This window comes from Astyanax mexicanus, chromosome 13 (assembly GCF_023375975.1).
Source record: "Astyanax mexicanus isolate ESR-SI-001 chromosome 13, AstMex3_surface, whole genome shotgun sequence".
NCBI lineage: Eukaryota > Metazoa > Chordata > Actinopteri > Characiformes > Acestrorhamphidae > Astyanax > Astyanax mexicanus.
The window spans coordinates 20021661-20038263 of record NC_064420.1 but is presented as its reverse complement, the minus strand read 5'-3'; the positions used below and the strand labels follow the sequence as shown (position 1 = coordinate 20038263).

The 16603-nt window shown below is 35.9% G+C and overlaps 2 protein-coding genes across 3 annotated transcripts; one reads left to right on the top strand and one right to left on the bottom strand.

Annotated features, from left to right (window-relative positions):
* Positions 1-2957: 2957 nt before the first annotated feature.
* Positions 2958-6852, bottom strand: LOC103031163 (zinc finger protein 135-like). The gene is made up of 3 exons (XM_049462860.1): positions 6746-6852; positions 5623-5757; positions 2958-4562 (listed from the first exon to the last, which is right to left on the bottom strand). The coding sequence occupies exon 3, from the start codon at positions 4542-4544 to the stop codon at positions 3867-3869; it is 678 nt and encodes a 225-aa protein (XP_049318817.1). The 5' UTR covers positions 4545-4562; positions 5623-5757; positions 6746-6852; the 3' UTR covers positions 2958-3866.
* LOC103031466 (zinc finger protein 239-like) lies at positions 6830-10267 on the top strand. 2 transcript variants are annotated; one of them, XR_002648797.2, is made up of 3 exons: positions 6830-6938; positions 7024-7073; positions 8579-10267. XR_002648797.2 is itself a non-coding variant. In XM_049462859.1 (2 exons), the coding sequence occupies exon 2, from the start codon at positions 8717-8719 to the stop codon at positions 9566-9568; it is 852 nt and encodes a 283-aa protein (XP_049318816.1). In that variant the 5' UTR covers positions 6838-6938; positions 8579-8716; the 3' UTR covers positions 9569-10267. The 2 variants fall into 2 exon arrangements, 1 of the variants encoding a protein (XP_049318816.1); XM_049462859.1 differs by lacking the exon at positions 7024-7073 and having other exon boundaries at positions 6838-6938.
* The last annotated feature ends 6336 nt before the right edge of the window (positions 10268-16603 follow it).

Sequence of the window (16603 nt, the reverse complement as noted above, 5' to 3'; positions counted from 1 at the left end):
TACTTAAAGAAAAAAACAGGAATGAGTGGCAGTAACAGGAGTGAGTTCCAGTAACAGAAATAGGGTGCCATTAACAGATTTTTATATAAAATAAAGGGTCTCTTGGGAGAATTACTGAACTTGCTTTTAAACGTGCTTTTTAAATGTCACAAGTTTTATAACCATCTTAAGATTAGAAACCTTGTAAAAAAAATAAGTAAAGCTGCCTGAGTTTGACCAGTAGATGTTTTGAATAGTTAAATGTTATTAAATTCAGAGTTAAAAAAGTGAGTTTAGCGTTTTATACTTACCACTACTAACTCACCAGAAGCATGTTTCCGCTGTTTATTTGTGAATACTGAAGCTGAAATTTTTTCTATGAAGGCTGCAGTTTTTTCCTCTTGTTATATTCTTACCCAATGTTTGCACACTGCTCATTGAGGTGACAGACTGACTGCCTGAACTCTCATAACAGACAGATCAGAGAGCATTAATTTCTCAAAATCTTTGGGACGCTGACTTTGTGAACCGAGCTAGTAAGGTGAAATGACAACTAGAAAACTCTGCAGTTCCACATTCAGAGGCCTTTCATTAGTGTGGACACCTGTGCCTCATTCATAGCCCCGCCCTCTCGCTATCTTCCACAGGTGTTCATTGTCTGTCTCAGTGCATATGTAGCTCCTTTGTTTTAATGTTCTTTAAGTGGGTTGTGTGAGTTTCAACAAATTATGGGTATTTGTCAGTTTGTGTGACTTTATGTTCACTCATGGTTTTAGTTATGGCAAACTTTTGTGGAGCTTTTGTAAGGTCGAATCAAATGAACCAACTTCAAATTTCACCAATGCTAATGCTTTGACAAATTTTGAGCAATAAACAATAAAGCAATGCAACGTGTGTGTGATTCATCTCTACAATAAAAAAATCTATTTTAAGGTGTGTGGAGGTGTGGCAATGAGACCAGAGATCAGATTTTTCGTGTAAAAAGATTTAAAAGTTTCAAAACCGTGTCATGTAATAAAATCTGTTTAAAGACAAATTGAAACACTGTGATTCAACTGAATCAACTCATTTTAAATCTGAGAATTGACATTTACATCGTTAAAGTGTTTTTTGGTTTCTGCTTTCCTTTTACCTTTTTGTTTAATCATAATCGTTACTTGTACTAATGTATGCCCTACTACCCCTTTAAACTGGTGATGGTCACAAAGCTTTTTGAAGCCTTAACACAATTTAACCAATTATATCGGGAAATTATTTACTGTTGTGAAGCTTTTGAAATGCTGCCATCTAGTGTCTAATTTAATTTTCATGCAAGGACTGATTTGTTCTGATTGTCATATTTTTATTAATGCTTATTCACACAAATAAACTTTATTACAACACAAATGTGTCAGTATATTTTTAACACTTAAAAAAAATATATATTAGATTTTATTTAAAAAAATGTAAATATTTTTATTTAAAAAACTTCCATCGCAAAGTGTCAACACTGGTTCAAAGCTCTGTTTTTCTTTACGAATTCAATTCAAACAATAGTTACCATTTGCAACAATTTTAAAAAGCAAAAGCAAGTGAGAATGATTATATTGTTACTTTTTATTATATTAATACAAATAAAATCAAACACAATTTACATTAGCAACAGCTTCAAAGAACAATTGCACTTTTTACAAACTCTTAACTCCACCTCCTTCTGCATATGTATGTGATGCTAAATGGATAGGGCCTCCTATCCGGACATAGAAATCAGGTCAGCACAGCTTTTGCTCCTTTAAAAGAGAAAAACTTTAACCGTGGTGTTTCATTGTTACTGACATCTTCACTGATAATATCCTCAATCAGACATATTGCAAAACATAGTGCGCAGGTGTGTGTTGTTTAGAAGACCAGTGAAGGTCAGTTTCCCCCCACCCCAGTCCAGCTGCACTCTGACCCTCTGAAGCTTCTCTTTAATTTAAGGGCAAGGCTGAAATTTTTCTGACCTGGGCAGAGTGTCCTATATTTATCTCTTCTTTTACTGTACCTCAGACTCCACACTAAATAAAAGAAAAATGTTATTTTCTTTTTACAGACTCTGACATTAAACCCAGTGTCCAGAAATCACTGTGTCCAAATCGGAGTTAAAAATCACTACCTTCAGTAGTGACCCTGTTTCTGGAATCGTATTTCCAATTACAGCCCACATTTCTCATTTAAAAAGATTCACAGCTGTCACTTGGTTCTCGACTGCATTTTCCTTCATTACATAAAAAAATCTCTAAAATTAAAATAAGGTGCACTAAATCAGCTATAGATCATAGTTAGAGAGGATTTTGGAGGAGGCTGTCCTTTTTAAACCCCTGACAATAGTTTGGTTTATTCTTAATTTAGAAGTGGATGGATCCCCTTGGCCGAATTCAAAAAACTTTCTGAGACCATCCGTTAAAAAGTTTTACCCTTTGTGATGTTCGATTGAGCAGGTGTGAAAACTATAATCGCACTTGGGGGTGAATCAAAACAACCAGACCAAGACCAGCTAGTGGAGGTCCCACACAGCTATCAAATAACTTGTTTTGTTTTAGCTAAACAGCTGATAAGCTGTATTAGCCAGATAATGCGAATTACCACAGCTATAAACAAACGCTGTCTCTGCTTCATGCTTCTCTGCACATCCCACTGAAAACAGTGTGTTTGAAAGTGCAGCTGCAAATTTTCAGCGTTCTGTGTTAAAGCAGCTTCCCACTGCACAGATATACGCGCTGGAACACAGAATCTATATTTAATTTCTTGCTCCCACCCCAGACAGCTCTAACTAATCAGAGGAGACAATGTGCTCACATGGTTTACTGGTGTGTATTTTGGTGCATTAAGGTTTGTGCCTGTGTAAAAACAAACCAAACAGAAGGAGAAACATTAAAAAAAAAAAAAAAAGAAAGAAAGAAAAAAACTTATCAACTGATTCGGACCATAGAAACCAACTACAGGTGTAAAAACGCAGATCGATTTGAAATAAGATGTTTTACTGTCAGCTATATCATTTTACAAGTAGATAATTGTAAACATTGCCAGGTCAGCTGATGTCAAAGAACAGCACCAACCAACAGAACGAGACCAAACACAATTGATTTCAATACTCTTTTAGATGAATACATACTAACAGAAATGTATATTACTGGGAAATAAAGATGTAACAATGGAAAGCTGACCTTTTGGAAGTCTTCTGATTCAACATACAGGGATTGGACAATGAAACTGAAACACCATGTTTTAGGCCACAATAATTTATTGTCCCGACAGACAGTTCTGGTGGAAACAGGAGAGTTGAGGTGCACATTGAATTCTGCCGTGATTTGGGCAACCGTGGTTTTATGTTTTTTTTTGTTAGCACCCGAACATCCCGTTCAAACAGCTTTCTCTTGCGTCCACAGTTAATCCTGCAGCAGAAAGACGTGCACCAACAATTTGTCCAATTTATCCTCCTTTGAACTCTGGTATGTCACCCATAATGTTGTATGCATTGCAATATTTTGAGCAAAACTGCGCTCTTACCCTGCTAATTGAACCTTAACACTCTGTTCTTACTGGTTCAATGTGCAAATAATGAAGATTGTCCATCAGGCTGGTCCAAATTAGCCATGAATCCTCACACATTAAAATGACAGGTGTTTCAGTTTCATTGTCCAATCCATGTATCTTATGAATGGAGCTTTACTGACAGACTGAGCACAATGACCTACCTTATGGTTTGAGATAAATCTACTGTGTATGGCCTGTATGCTGTATATTTGTTTAATTGCTAGGAATAAGAAACTGTTTATATGCTAGGAATAAGAATCCTGTTGCATCAGGATCTTTTTGGCTTTTATTGTCCATGTTTTGAAATCTGGGTTGGGACATGGAAAATGGATTTACAGATGTAACTGCATACTTCCATGACTGCTCCTAATGCACTTGTGTTTCTTAAATGTGTTTAAATGCCTAAAGCTCTTCTCACAGTCAGAGCAATGATACGGTTTCTCTCCAGTGTGAATACTCTGGTGTCTCTGGAGTGAAATCTGATGAGTAAAACTCTTCCCACACTCTGAGCAGTAATATGGTTTCTCTCCAGTGTGAATGCGCTGGTGTCGATGCAGAGTACTCCGTCGATTAAAACCTTTTCCACACTCTGTACAGTGATACGATTTTTCTCCAGTATGAATGTGCTGATGTTGTTGCAGTATAACCTGTTGATTAAAGCTCTTCCCACACTCCAAACACTGATATGGCTTTTCTCCAGTGTGAATGCGCTGGTGTTGTTGAAGTGTAACCTGTTGATTGAAACTCTTCCCACAGTCTGTACATTGATATGGTTTCTCGCCAGTGTGAATACGCCGGTGTGAGTTGAAAGTACTCTTATGATTAAAACTCCTTCCACAGTCTGAGCACTGATAAAGTTTTACTCCTAGATGAATGCGCCGGTGTTGTTGGAGATTACTTGGATGGTTGAAGCTCTTCCCACAGTCTGAGCAGAGATGAGTTTTTTGCATTTGTCTGTAAGGTGCAGGAAAGGAAATTTGCTGAGTACTGGAGATTTCTCTGGATGCCATGTTCTTCAGCACTTATTTCTGGAAGAAACAAAGAAAATCCAAGCTCAGTGCAAAATACAGGAATATCCCTAGAACTTTACGAATTGTAAATGTAACCAACTGGATTGCAAAGCAAAAAAAAGGGTGAGCTGGATTTCATATTGTGAGAAGAAATACTAAAGTAAACCCAGTAGCTGTTAAATTACTAACAGAGATTTTTATTTGCTAACTTGCTAAAGTAAAATCTTTTTCACTGTCCTGTCTGTTACACATTTGCACTTTATGTTTGTTTATTGTATTGTTGTTCAATGTTGCACCATGGAGTAACAGAACTTCGTTACACTGTGTACCTGTACTTGACTTGACTTCTCAACCTCCGATCAAACCGATTTAAAGACACTAGGTCAAGTTTCTCCACAAACAAAATTGAATCTACTTTAGGGACTCCACCCTCAACTTGAATTTGAAAAAGACAATAAAAATGGAAGGATTAGTGTTAGAGGGGCAATGGGTGACGTATGGGTTTAGAGGCAGGAAAGAGAGCTTATTGGCTGAGCTGTAGCAGTAGTGTGCCTCTGATAGCTGTGAGATGCAGATGGTTGGACGTGAGCAGGGGGGCGGTATTATTGATTAACTGATCTGCTTATTGTCATGTGTTTGCGTACAGAAAAACTCGGACACATCATCCTCCTGGCCTATACCACATCCTGACTACATTCTACTGGGCGAACTTCATCTATAGCTGGCACAATCTACTGTAAGCTGTAAGCAGGCTGTTACAGCAGCATTATTCTGCAAAAAAACCTAAAGAACATAGTCAGGTATGTAGGCTTAACCATTCCAGAAGGCCATAAAGGAGATATCTCCACACTTTATTTCAAGACAGGAGAATTATTACCCCAATAACCAACTTAAGCCCCTAAATCACCTGTCAGTCTTACAAAAAACAGAAATACAGAGGAAAGATCTAGGAGAAGATCTTCACCTGAACAAAGCTGCTTGGGTCTGATGTTAAATGCTGCTTGTTCTGAATGTGTTTCTGTGTGTGTAAGAGTAAATGTAGAGCAGTGTGAAAGTGAAGAGTGGATCATCTCCATACCTGCAGCAGGTGAGCTGATGATGTTTCTCCAGCAGGGCAGTCTGAGTACAGAGGATCTGCTGATCAGAGCTGGATCTTCTGCTGCACCTCTTTACTGGAGATCAGGAGAAACTTACAGCACACCTCCATGTTCACCTACAGAGAATAAAGTCCTCATTTTAAACTACAAACAACACTTGTCCAAAGAGCTAAAACAAGTAGGACATGTGCAATCAATATATCACAATGGCTTTACCTCACAAATCTAATTAAATACAATAAACAGCCCTGAATCCACCTTATACACCAAATGTGTGCTGTATTTTTGCATTGAATACCTGCGGCTGCGGATCCCTCAGCTACACTGACAAACCAATCAAATTGCAGAACTCTTGCTCTGCTCAGGAGCCAATGGTGTTAGAGCTGGCGACTAGCTGTCAAAATAAAAGTCCTGCAGGTTTCTGCATTTGCTGTCTAGAAAAAATACTGACAACTCACTGCTGTCCTTATGAGACTGAAAATTGAAAAAAAGTATACAATAATTATACTTAACTGTAAAGAAGAAGCAGCAATGCAAAAAGTATTCTCCTTGGTGTAAGTGGTGGCAGTTATTTGCTTTTTTAAACTTTAGGCATATAAATACTCTTGCAAAAACAGTATCTCAACATTTAATATGTATTTGTTTTAATATATCATGTAAAATCATGTTAAATATATACTGCATATACCTCCTGAGAGTACACAATGTTTTTTTTTTTGTTGTTTTTAAATGCAACATGTATTTATTTAAAACTAGATTCTTTAACCTTGTGTAACCAATGTAACCCCTTCTTTGTTAAAGTGTCTCCTACCAACACATAGCATGTAAGATTAGATATTTTTAGTAGAGCGTGTGATTGCACTGAAACATAACAGCCACAAACTCAATAATAAGACTAAACAACTGCAGTATTTATAGCATATTGTCTTTATTAATAAGAGGTAAACGTTATATTATAATAAAAAAAATCTTATGACCAACCCCTGTGGGTTTAGTAAAGGTAGCTCGATATTGGAAAGCTTAAACCATTATCCTAAAGAAGTAGAATCAAATCTATAAATATTTTTTCTACCGTACTTGGTGAACTAAACAGTTCTTCCTTACCTAGTGCAGCACTGATGAGGGAGTAGGGCTCCAGTGTTGATTCTGTAGCCGAGCGGAACTGGTCAGTCGCGCCACAGGGCTGTAGTTCCGTCCGGGACATAGTCGAAGATGCACACTGAATCTGTTGTGTAGGCGATTCTTCAGATTTGGAGATAAACGCGCTGTTTAAGGATTTCCTCGATCCAGCTGTTCTGTAAGTAATACGAGATTATGTCTGATTTACCTTTAACCTGTATAAAAAGGGGGATACATTAATGTTATTGTTTATTAATTTTCAGTTCGCCTCCTGGCTGTGTGGAGAGACTGAAACCTGAGCAGAAACACAAAGGTATACAGGATATTTAGGGGCTTACAGACCCTGACAGTTTCTCACTAGGATGATTATGCTCATGTCTGGCAGGTTAAGTGTTTTTTTTTTTTTTTTTTTTTTTTTTGGTGCTGTTTTGAACAACAGTGTGATGTTGGATAATTTTATACTCAAAAACTGAAAATATAGATCATAACAATTAAATATTAATGTGTCCTGTAACGTTAGTTGCTTTCCAGTTTAATAACGTGGACTGCATGTTTAGATCAACATTACATTTAAGATTTTGTTTTTTTGTATTTAACATATATTTATTTTTGCACACAGAAATATTAATAAATATTAATGTTCTTTTTTATTCCTCTTTTTATGTCCTAGTAACTTTAGTAACAAGTATATTAGTCGCAGGAGGAGATGTGAGCAGGTAGCTCTACTGCGTGGTAATGAATAAACTGATAAACAGTTATCGAGTCCTCCTGGTTCCATTCACCGGTCAGGCTGCTAACCACAGCTGCACACCCAAGCTAGGTTCATTAATTCACTATTCACTGTTAGGGCTGGGTATGTTTTTTTTTTTTTTTTTTAAACCAGTACAATACTTTAAATTTGATACCAATACCCAAACAATGCCTTTTTTCTAAATTGTAACCAAAAAATTTAAATATTTTTTCTACATATTTTGCTTCATGCATTTCAGTTTTAAGAGTTCTTTTTTAATATTAGCATTAAATTAACTAAATTAAATTCAGTTATATAAGTGGGGTCAATCAGTTAAAAATAAATTAATCATGATTCTTTTTTTTTAGTGTATTATAATATCTTGAGAGACAGAGGGGAGACGGCACGAAAGACAGAGTGAGAGAGAGAGAGCAAGTGAGAGAGAGAGAGAGAAAGAGCAAGTGAGAGAAAGAGAGATGGAGCGAGTGAGAGGGAGAGAATCAGACAAAGAGTGAGAAGGAGAGACAGCTTGATTTAGCAAGAGAAAGGAAATTGGCCACTGCTTGTATCAGGAGTGAGGTGGCCTGTTGTGTTAGAAATGGTCGAATCTGTCTGATGTTGTAAAGCCAGACCGCGCAATTGAGGCCACATGGTGTGTGAAGGAGTGCTGGTCATCAACCACAACGCCCAGGTTCCTAGAAAACTTTGTCTGGGAGATTGAAAGCGAGTCGATGGTTATGGTGAAGTTGTGTTGAATGGATTGCAATACTGGTAAAACCAATAGTTCAGTCTTGGAAAGGTCATCAAGTGATCAGCAAAACAATGGTAGGAAAAGCCATGTGAGCGGATAACCTGACCTGGTCCCAGTATTGAACCCTGGGGAACCTCAGTGAATAAACAGTGCTGCCTAAACAGTAGCCCACAATATTTCCCAGTTCTAATTATGCTTATTTATTGTCTCCCTCATTTGTGTAGAAACTGTTATATTATTTATTTAGGTTTCCTGCCAAAAATAGAATTCCCCTGCATTGAGCATTTGCATTAAGCCTTTGCATTGAGCCTACATGTTATTTTTCTGTTTCTTTCAGAAATGGAATGGAACGCTGTCCTGTTGCAAGTCATACCCTGATTCTGGTGCCAGCCTTCCTTCCTGGTTGAAATTTCACTTCACAAATACAATCAGAATATTTCACAAAGATATTAAGCTTCTGAAAGAGGGGAAGAATATGGCATCCAGAGAAATCTCCAATACTCAGCAAGTGTCCCCTCCTTCACCTTATGAAGAAAAGCAGGAAACTCACCAGTACTCAGACAGTGGGAAGAGTTTTAATCAATTGAGTAGTCTCAACATATATCAGTGCATTTACACTGGAGAGAAACCATATTTATGCTCAGACTGTGGAAAGAGTTTTGCTCTGAGAAGCACACTTAAAACACACCAGGTCATTCACACTGGAGTTAAACCTTATCTCTGCTCAGAGTGTGGTAAGAGTTTTAATAATCAAAGTAATCTTAAAACACACCAGCGTATTCACACAGGAGTAAAACCATATTACTGCTCAGACTGTGGGAAGAGTTTTACACTAAAGAGTACACTCACAACACACCAGCGCATTCACACTGGAGAGAAACCATATCAGTGCTCAGATTGTGGAAAGAGTTTTAATCAACAGAATACTCTCCAACAACACCAGCGCATTCACATTGGAGAGAGACCGTATCACTGTTTAGAGTGTGGGAAGAGTTTTACAGACAGCGGTTCCCTAAAAGTTCACCAGCGCATTCACACTGGAGAGAAACCTTTTTACTGCTCAGAGTGTGGAAAGAGTTTTAATCATCAAAGTAATCTCAAAACACACCAGCGCATTCACACTGGAGAGAAACCATATTACTGCTCAGACTGTGGGAGGAGCTTTAATCAACAGAATTCTTTCCAGCTTCACCAGCGCATTCACACTGGAGAGAAACCGTATCAGTGCTCAGACTGTGGAAAGTGTTTTAATCAACAGAGTCATCTCCAACGTCACCAATGTATTCACACTGGAGAGAAACCTCATTTCTGCTTAGAGTATGAGTAGAGCCTAATGCAAGTATAGATATTTAAAGCGGATATGTTATGCAAAACTCATTTTTGTGTGCTTTTGTATTTACACTTGGGTCTCGACTGCCCCTACATACACTCCAAGTGCAAATAAAACCCATCCGTTTTCTGTGAGTGAAAGCCCCACCCACTAGATCAGTTGAAGATCCACCATTTCAGACATGTTGGAGAACTTTGGACAGTACACAGAAGGATTAGCCAGCTGACTGAGGAATCTGTACCTACTGTCTGTGTAAAGTCAGCAGATGAGATAGAGTAAGTATTTTCTAGGGCTGGACCCAAATATTTGGATATTTGGATATTCGCCCATTGAGTAGGTATTCGGTTATTAATTTTGGTATGTGGATTGTTTTTTTTTTTTTTCCTTTACAGACCTCCACCTCACTCTAACATCACACTTCTGATCTCACGGGTCCCGTCAGAATATCTTGCTGCACGGGACAAAACTGAATGGTTATTGGCAGGAGTGGGAGTTTAATCAATCCAGACGATGCGGGAGCATATTAATAAATAGTGAAGAAATTTTTAATAATCACGCAATGATTCCCATGCAAGCAACAAAAAACCCTAAAGAAAAATCTCAAAGCGGAGAACACCTATCACAGACCATTTTCTTGAGCCTTGAGCTCGACCCGGCCGAGGAAAGGGGTGGGAAATCTCTAATCCGTCTTTTTTTTTTTAAACGAATATTCGCTACCAATCAGTGCCGAATATCCGGAGCTCAAAAAAAGCCTTTCGGGCCAGCCCTACTATTTTCAAAAAATGAGTTTTGTGCTTTTGGCGCAAGTAAACATGGACAAGCTTGTTTGTGTTTTGCCTTTTAATACAAGCTAACACTAAATGTGGTAAATCTTTATGGCCAGCAACAGCTTTTTAAAATTAAGTGACAAAGCCCTTAAACGGCTCAAAGGGGTAAGAACAGAGCTGGGGAGATCACTTTATGAGAGTGATTTCGTGGAAAGAACTTCATGAGCATGAAAATGTAAAGAAGATATGGGGTACTTGTTTATACCGGGTAAAAAAAAGTTTTTAAAAATGTATTTTGTTAGATTCCTGTTAAAATACCTGTTCTCAGCTGTGTTTGTACTGTAATATAAATCTGTATTGTGATCATTGTTCATGATATTTTCAAATAAAAGCAAAAGAAAACTTTACATATAAATTAATGCGTAAATTAATCTGTAATGCATCCACACAAAATACCCACTATCTGAAATTCACATCAAACAGCCTTGTGTTCTCATTAAAAAAAAAAATCTGTCTTCTACATTATATGTATCATTGCTGCTGGAATAAAACATCATCTCCAAATAGGAACTTCAAAAGCAGGGAAAAAAAGTTATTGTAAAAGTAATTTTAATTATTTTGACTTGAAATTTTGATTAATTCATCTGACCATGGGTTCATACATCCAAATCAAAGTGAAGTTTTGAGAAGGTTTTCTTATGTCACTGAGGATTGAGGCCTATTTAACATTTTCTTTTTCCAGGAATCAGAGATGAGCGACGCAGTGTTTGCACACTTCTGGTTTAGATTACCAATGGCCAAATCATCTTGTTGATACTGCAGCATTACTGGCTGCATTTGGGAGTATTGGTGTAGAGCATTAAAGTTAACCACCTTCTGTTAGTTCTCCACATTACTGGTGTCATTTGGGATGCTTGCTTTTTCTGTAGGACACCCATCGCACAACAGCTAGCAGTTGGATTAAACTTTCTCTCATGTCCCCATGAAGGCAGAGATATAATCAAAGCATAATCAGATTGATCTGCTGCTTATACACATGTTGAATATCTAAGCATGAGGTTGGTCACCTGTGTACATTAGTGTGTGCTTTATTCTTTCTCTTTCAGGCAGCGCTAAAATTGGTGGAGCAAATCCTACTGCCAAGCCTCAATAACTACATTAATCCTCCTGTTATGTTACGTGTCAAATTGACCCGTTTTAAAGTTAGAAGCTCTAGGAAAAGTTAGTTAAAAGACTTTTTTCTTCTGCTTGCCTTAATTAGTGTAAACAACATATAATATGAAAATGGTTCATCTCACCCAACTGCAACCCCCCCCCCCTGCAAAAACAAAACCTTAAAGAAAATTGCAATGTTACATATTAAATATGTATGTATTATTTGCATTCTGTTCGCATATCTTGTACTGTGTTCCCGTTATATCAAACTTGTTCCCGTTATATCAAATAATATCTGTGATAAAAGGGAGCCCCCCCCCAGTGAAACTTGAATAGATTGGGTGATTGGAGCTAAACGGATAAAACCATAGATATCTTATATGTAGATGTCACATACCCTGCCTCCTGGGCCGTTTCTCAAACTGCATTCTTGTCTTTACTTGTGTTCTTGTGGACTCGGGAAACGTTGTCAGTCGCAGCCCAAGAACTGTTACAATAGACCACTGAAGTCGTGTCGTCATTTTGTAGTCGGCGCCATGTTGTTTATGCCCATATTTGGGGCTCCTTTGGGGTTCCGTGTCTAAGCCGCACAAGTCAATACGGGATTTGAATGGGCTTTTCAAAAACTGGCCTCTGTCACATTCTGTGGTAAATAAATATGTTCAGAACCCTGTACATTTTATTCTGTGTACATTTACCTCCTAAATATCACTGGATCCTCTGAATTTCGAGATCGTTTAAGGGGAGTAATCAGAAAAATGCTAACTTTAAGCTAATGCTTAAGTGACGTCACAGCACCGCGGCTGGAAAATGACTCATTCTGGATTCTGCACAACACCAGCGCCAGCGTTTTGGATTATTATGCTTCTTCACAGAGGATCAATAAAGCATTTAAACAGGTGAAAACTCTTTCAGCAGTGTAGTCTGTGTTAGAGCTTTAAAAGGCAGATAATAAGAGAAAGTGGCTCTCAGTTCGGCAGCGCTTCCCCAAAGGGTTTAGTATTGTAATGACCCCCCCTTTTTGTCTATAACTGAGGTTAGGATTGAACATAAATCCCTTTTACTACCCCTAGGGGGCTCTTAGCCACTGGATTAGAATGCTGCCACCACCTTTAATTCCCGGTCTGGTCCAGGTGAGCCTGATTCCCACACCAGCATATGTAACCACACGCCCGGTTACGGCACTCACTCTGCGTTGTGTTAAGGACCGGACCACGACAGATGCTGCATCTTCATTTATTGTCTGCATAAGAGTTTCACAGAATTAACAGACAGTCAGTGTAGCAGCACTAGCCCCACAGCTCCGCCTCACTCACAGCAGGATGGAGGGAAAAAGGGGAGTGAATATTTTTTAACTTAGGGCAAAATGTAAACAGGACTAGATATTTTTCATATAATTATAGATCTATGCATTATTACAATATATATGTATAACACATGTAAGTAGAAAAATTATATAATTATATAATATAATTATATAATAATTATATAATAATACTATATAATCAAACAAACAAAAATATATATACAATAAAATAAATAACCATAATTACAGTGCATACCTGCATAAGAGTTTCACAGAATTAACAGACAGTCAGTGTAGCAGCACTAGCCCCACAGCTCCGCCTGTTGGTTACAATCAGTAATTCAGCTCTATATGCTTTATCTATGCAAAATAAAATAAAAATAATAGGTATGGGTGCTGTATAACAGTATTTATAGTGTAAAATGAAGTTAGACGATGCGGGAGCATATTAATAAATAGTGAGGAAATTTTTAATAATCACGCAATGATTCCCATGCAAGCAACAAAAAACCCTAAAGAAAAATCTCAAAGCGGAGAACACCTATCACAGACCATTTTCTTGAGCCTTGAGCTCGACCCGGCCGAGGAAAGGGGTGGGAAATCTCTAATCCGTCTTTTTTTTTTAAAACGAATATTCGCTACCAATCAGTGCCGAATATCCGGAGCTCAAAAAAAGCCTTTCGGGCCAGCCCTACTATTTTCAAAAAATGAGTTTTGTGCTTTTGGCGAAAGTAAACATGGACAAGCTTGTTTGTGTTTTGCCTTTTAATACAAGCTAACACTAAAGTGTGGTAAATCTTTATGGCCAGCAACAGCTTTTTAAAATTAAGTGACAAAGCCCTTAAACGGCTCAAAGGGGTAAGAACAGAGCTGGGGAGATCACTTTATGAGAGTGATTTCGTGCAAAGAACTTCATGAGCATGAAAATGTAAAGAAGATACGGGGTACTTGTTTATACCGTGTAAAAAATCAAGTTTTTAAAAATGTATTTTGTTAGATTCCTGTTAAAATACCTGTTCTCAGCTCTGTTTGTACTGTAATATAAATCTGTATTGTGATCATTGTTCATGATATTTTCAAATAAAAGCAAAAGAAAATTTTACATATAAATTAATGCGTAAATTAATCTGTAATGCATCCACACAAAAAAAAAACTTCGAAAAATTTCCGGACCAAAAAAATTTTCACCCAAAAAAAAACTTCGAAAAATTTTCGGACCAAAAAGATTTTTGGACCAAAAAAAAACTTTGAAAAATTTTGGACCAAAAAAATTTTCACCCACAAAAAACTTCGAAAAATTTTCGGACCAAAAAAATTTTGGACCAAAAAAAACTTCGAAAAATTTTCGGACCAAAAAAATTTTGGACCAAAAAAAAACTTTGAAAAATTTTGGACCAAAAAAATTTTCACCCAAAAAAAACTTCGAAAAATTTTCGGACCAAAAAAATTTTGGACCAAAAAAAACTTCGAAAAATTTTCGGACCAAAAAAATTTTCACCCAAAAAAAACTTCGAAACATTTTCGGACCAAAAAGGTTTTTGGACCAAAAAAAAACTTCAAAAATTTTTCGGACCAAAAAAAATTTGGACCAAAAAAAACTTTGAAGAATTTTCGGACCAAAAAAATTTTGGACCAAAAAAAACTTCGAAAAATTTTCGGACCAAAAAAATTTTCACCAAAATAAAACTTCGAAAAATTTTCGGACGAAAAAAATTTTGGACCAAAAAAAACTGCGAAAAATTTTCGGACCAAATAAATTTTCACCCAAAAAATACTTCGAAAAATTTTCGGACCAAAAAAATTTTCACCCAAAAAAAATTTCGAAAAATTTTGGACCAAAAAAATTTTGGACCAAAAAAAACTTCGAAAAATTTTCAGACTAAAAAAAATTTCGGACCAAAAAAAATTTCGGACCAAAAAAAACTTCGAAAAATTTTCGGATCATAAAAATTTTGGACCAAAAAAACTTCGAAAAATTTTCGGACCAAAAAAATTTTGGACCAAAAAAAACTGCGAAAAATTTTCGGACCAAATAAATTTTCACCCAAAAAATACTTCGAAAAATTTTCGGACCAAAAAAATTTTCACCCAAAAAAAATTTCGAAAAATTTTGGACCAAAAAAATTTTGGACCAAAAAAAACTTCGAAAAATTTTCAGACTAAAAAAAATTTCGGACCAAAAAAAATTTCGGACCAAAAAAAACTTCGAAAAATTTTCGGATCATAAAAATTTTGGACCAAAAAAACTTCGAAAAATTTTCGGACCAAAAAAATTTTGGACCAAAAAAAACTGCGAAAAATTTTCGGACCAAAACAATTTTCACCCAAAAAATACTTCGAAAAATTTTCGGACCAAAAAAATTTTTACCCAAAAAAAACTTCGAAAAATTTTCGGACCAAAAAAATTTTCACCAAAAAAACTTCGAAAAATTTTCGGACCAAAAAAATTTTGGACCAAAAAAACCTTCGAAAAAATTTTGAACAAAAAAAAATTTCGAAAAATTTTCGGACCGAAAAAATTTTGGACCAAAAAAAACTTCGAAAAATTTTCGGACCAAAAAAATTTTGGACCAAAAAAAACTTTGAAAAATTTTCGGACCCAAAAAAACTTCGAAAAATTTTCGGACCAAAAAAATTTTCACCCAAAAAAAACTTCGAAAAATTTTCGGAACAAAACAATTTTCACCCAAGAAAAACTTCGAAAAATTTTCGAACCAAAAAAATTTTCACCAAAAAAAAACTTCGAAAAATTTTCGGACCAAAAAAATTTTCACCCAAAAAAATCTTCGAAAAATTTTCGGACTAAAAAAATTTTCACCCAAAAAAAACTTCGAAAAATTTTCGGACCAAAAAAATTTTCACCCAAGAAAAACTTCGAAAAATTTTCGGACCAAAAAAATTTTGGACCAAAAAAAACTTCGAAAAATTTTCGGACCAAAATAATTTTGGAACAAAAAAAACTTCGAAAAATTTTCGGACCAAAATAATTTTGGAACAAAAAAAAGTTCGAAAAATTTTCGGACCAAAAAAATTTTCACCCAAAAAAAACTTCGAAAAATTTTCGGACCCAAAAAAACTTCGAAAAATTTTCGGACCAAAAAAAAATTTTACCCAAAAAAAAACTTCGAAAAATTTTCGGACCAAAAAAATTTTCACCCAAAAAAAACTTCGAAAAATTTTCGGAACAAAAAAATTTTCACCCAAGAAAAACTTCGAAAAATTTTCGGACCAAAAAAATTTTCACCAAAAAAAAACTTCGAAAAATTTTCGGACCAAAAAAATTTTCACCCAAAAAAAACTTTGAAAAATTTTCGGACCAAAAAAATTTTCACCAAAAAAAACCTTCGAAAAATTTTCGGACCAAAAAAATTTTCACCCAAAAAAATCGTCGAAAAATTTTCGGACCAAAAAAATTTTCACCCAAAAAAAACTTCGAAAAATTTTCGGACCAAAAAAATTTTGGACCAAAAAAAACTTCGAAAAATTTTCGGACCCAAAAAAACTTCGAAACATTTTCGGACCAAAAAAATTTTCACCCAAAAAAAAACTTCGAAACATTTTCGGACCAAAAAAATTTTCACCCAAAAAAAAACTTCGAAAAATGTTCGGACCAAAAAAATTTTCACCCAAAAAAATCTTCGAAAAATTTTCGGACCAAAAAAATTTTCACCCAAGAAAAACTTCGAAAAATTTTCAAACCAAAAAAATTTTCACCAAAAAAAACTTCAAAAATTTTCGGACCAAAAAAATTTTGGACCAAAAAAAACTTCGAAAAATTTTCGGACCAAAAAAATTTTCACCCAA

Bases quoted from the DNA above. Each gene is read 5' to 3' on its own strand.
- LOC103031163 (XM_049462860.1), bottom strand. From the start codon at position 4,544: ATGGCATCCAGAGAAATCTCCAGTACTCAGCAAATTTCCTTTCCTGCA.
- LOC103031466 (XM_049462859.1), top strand. From the start codon at position 8,717: ATGGCATCCAGAGAAATCTCCAATACTCAGCAAGTGTCCCCTCCTTCA.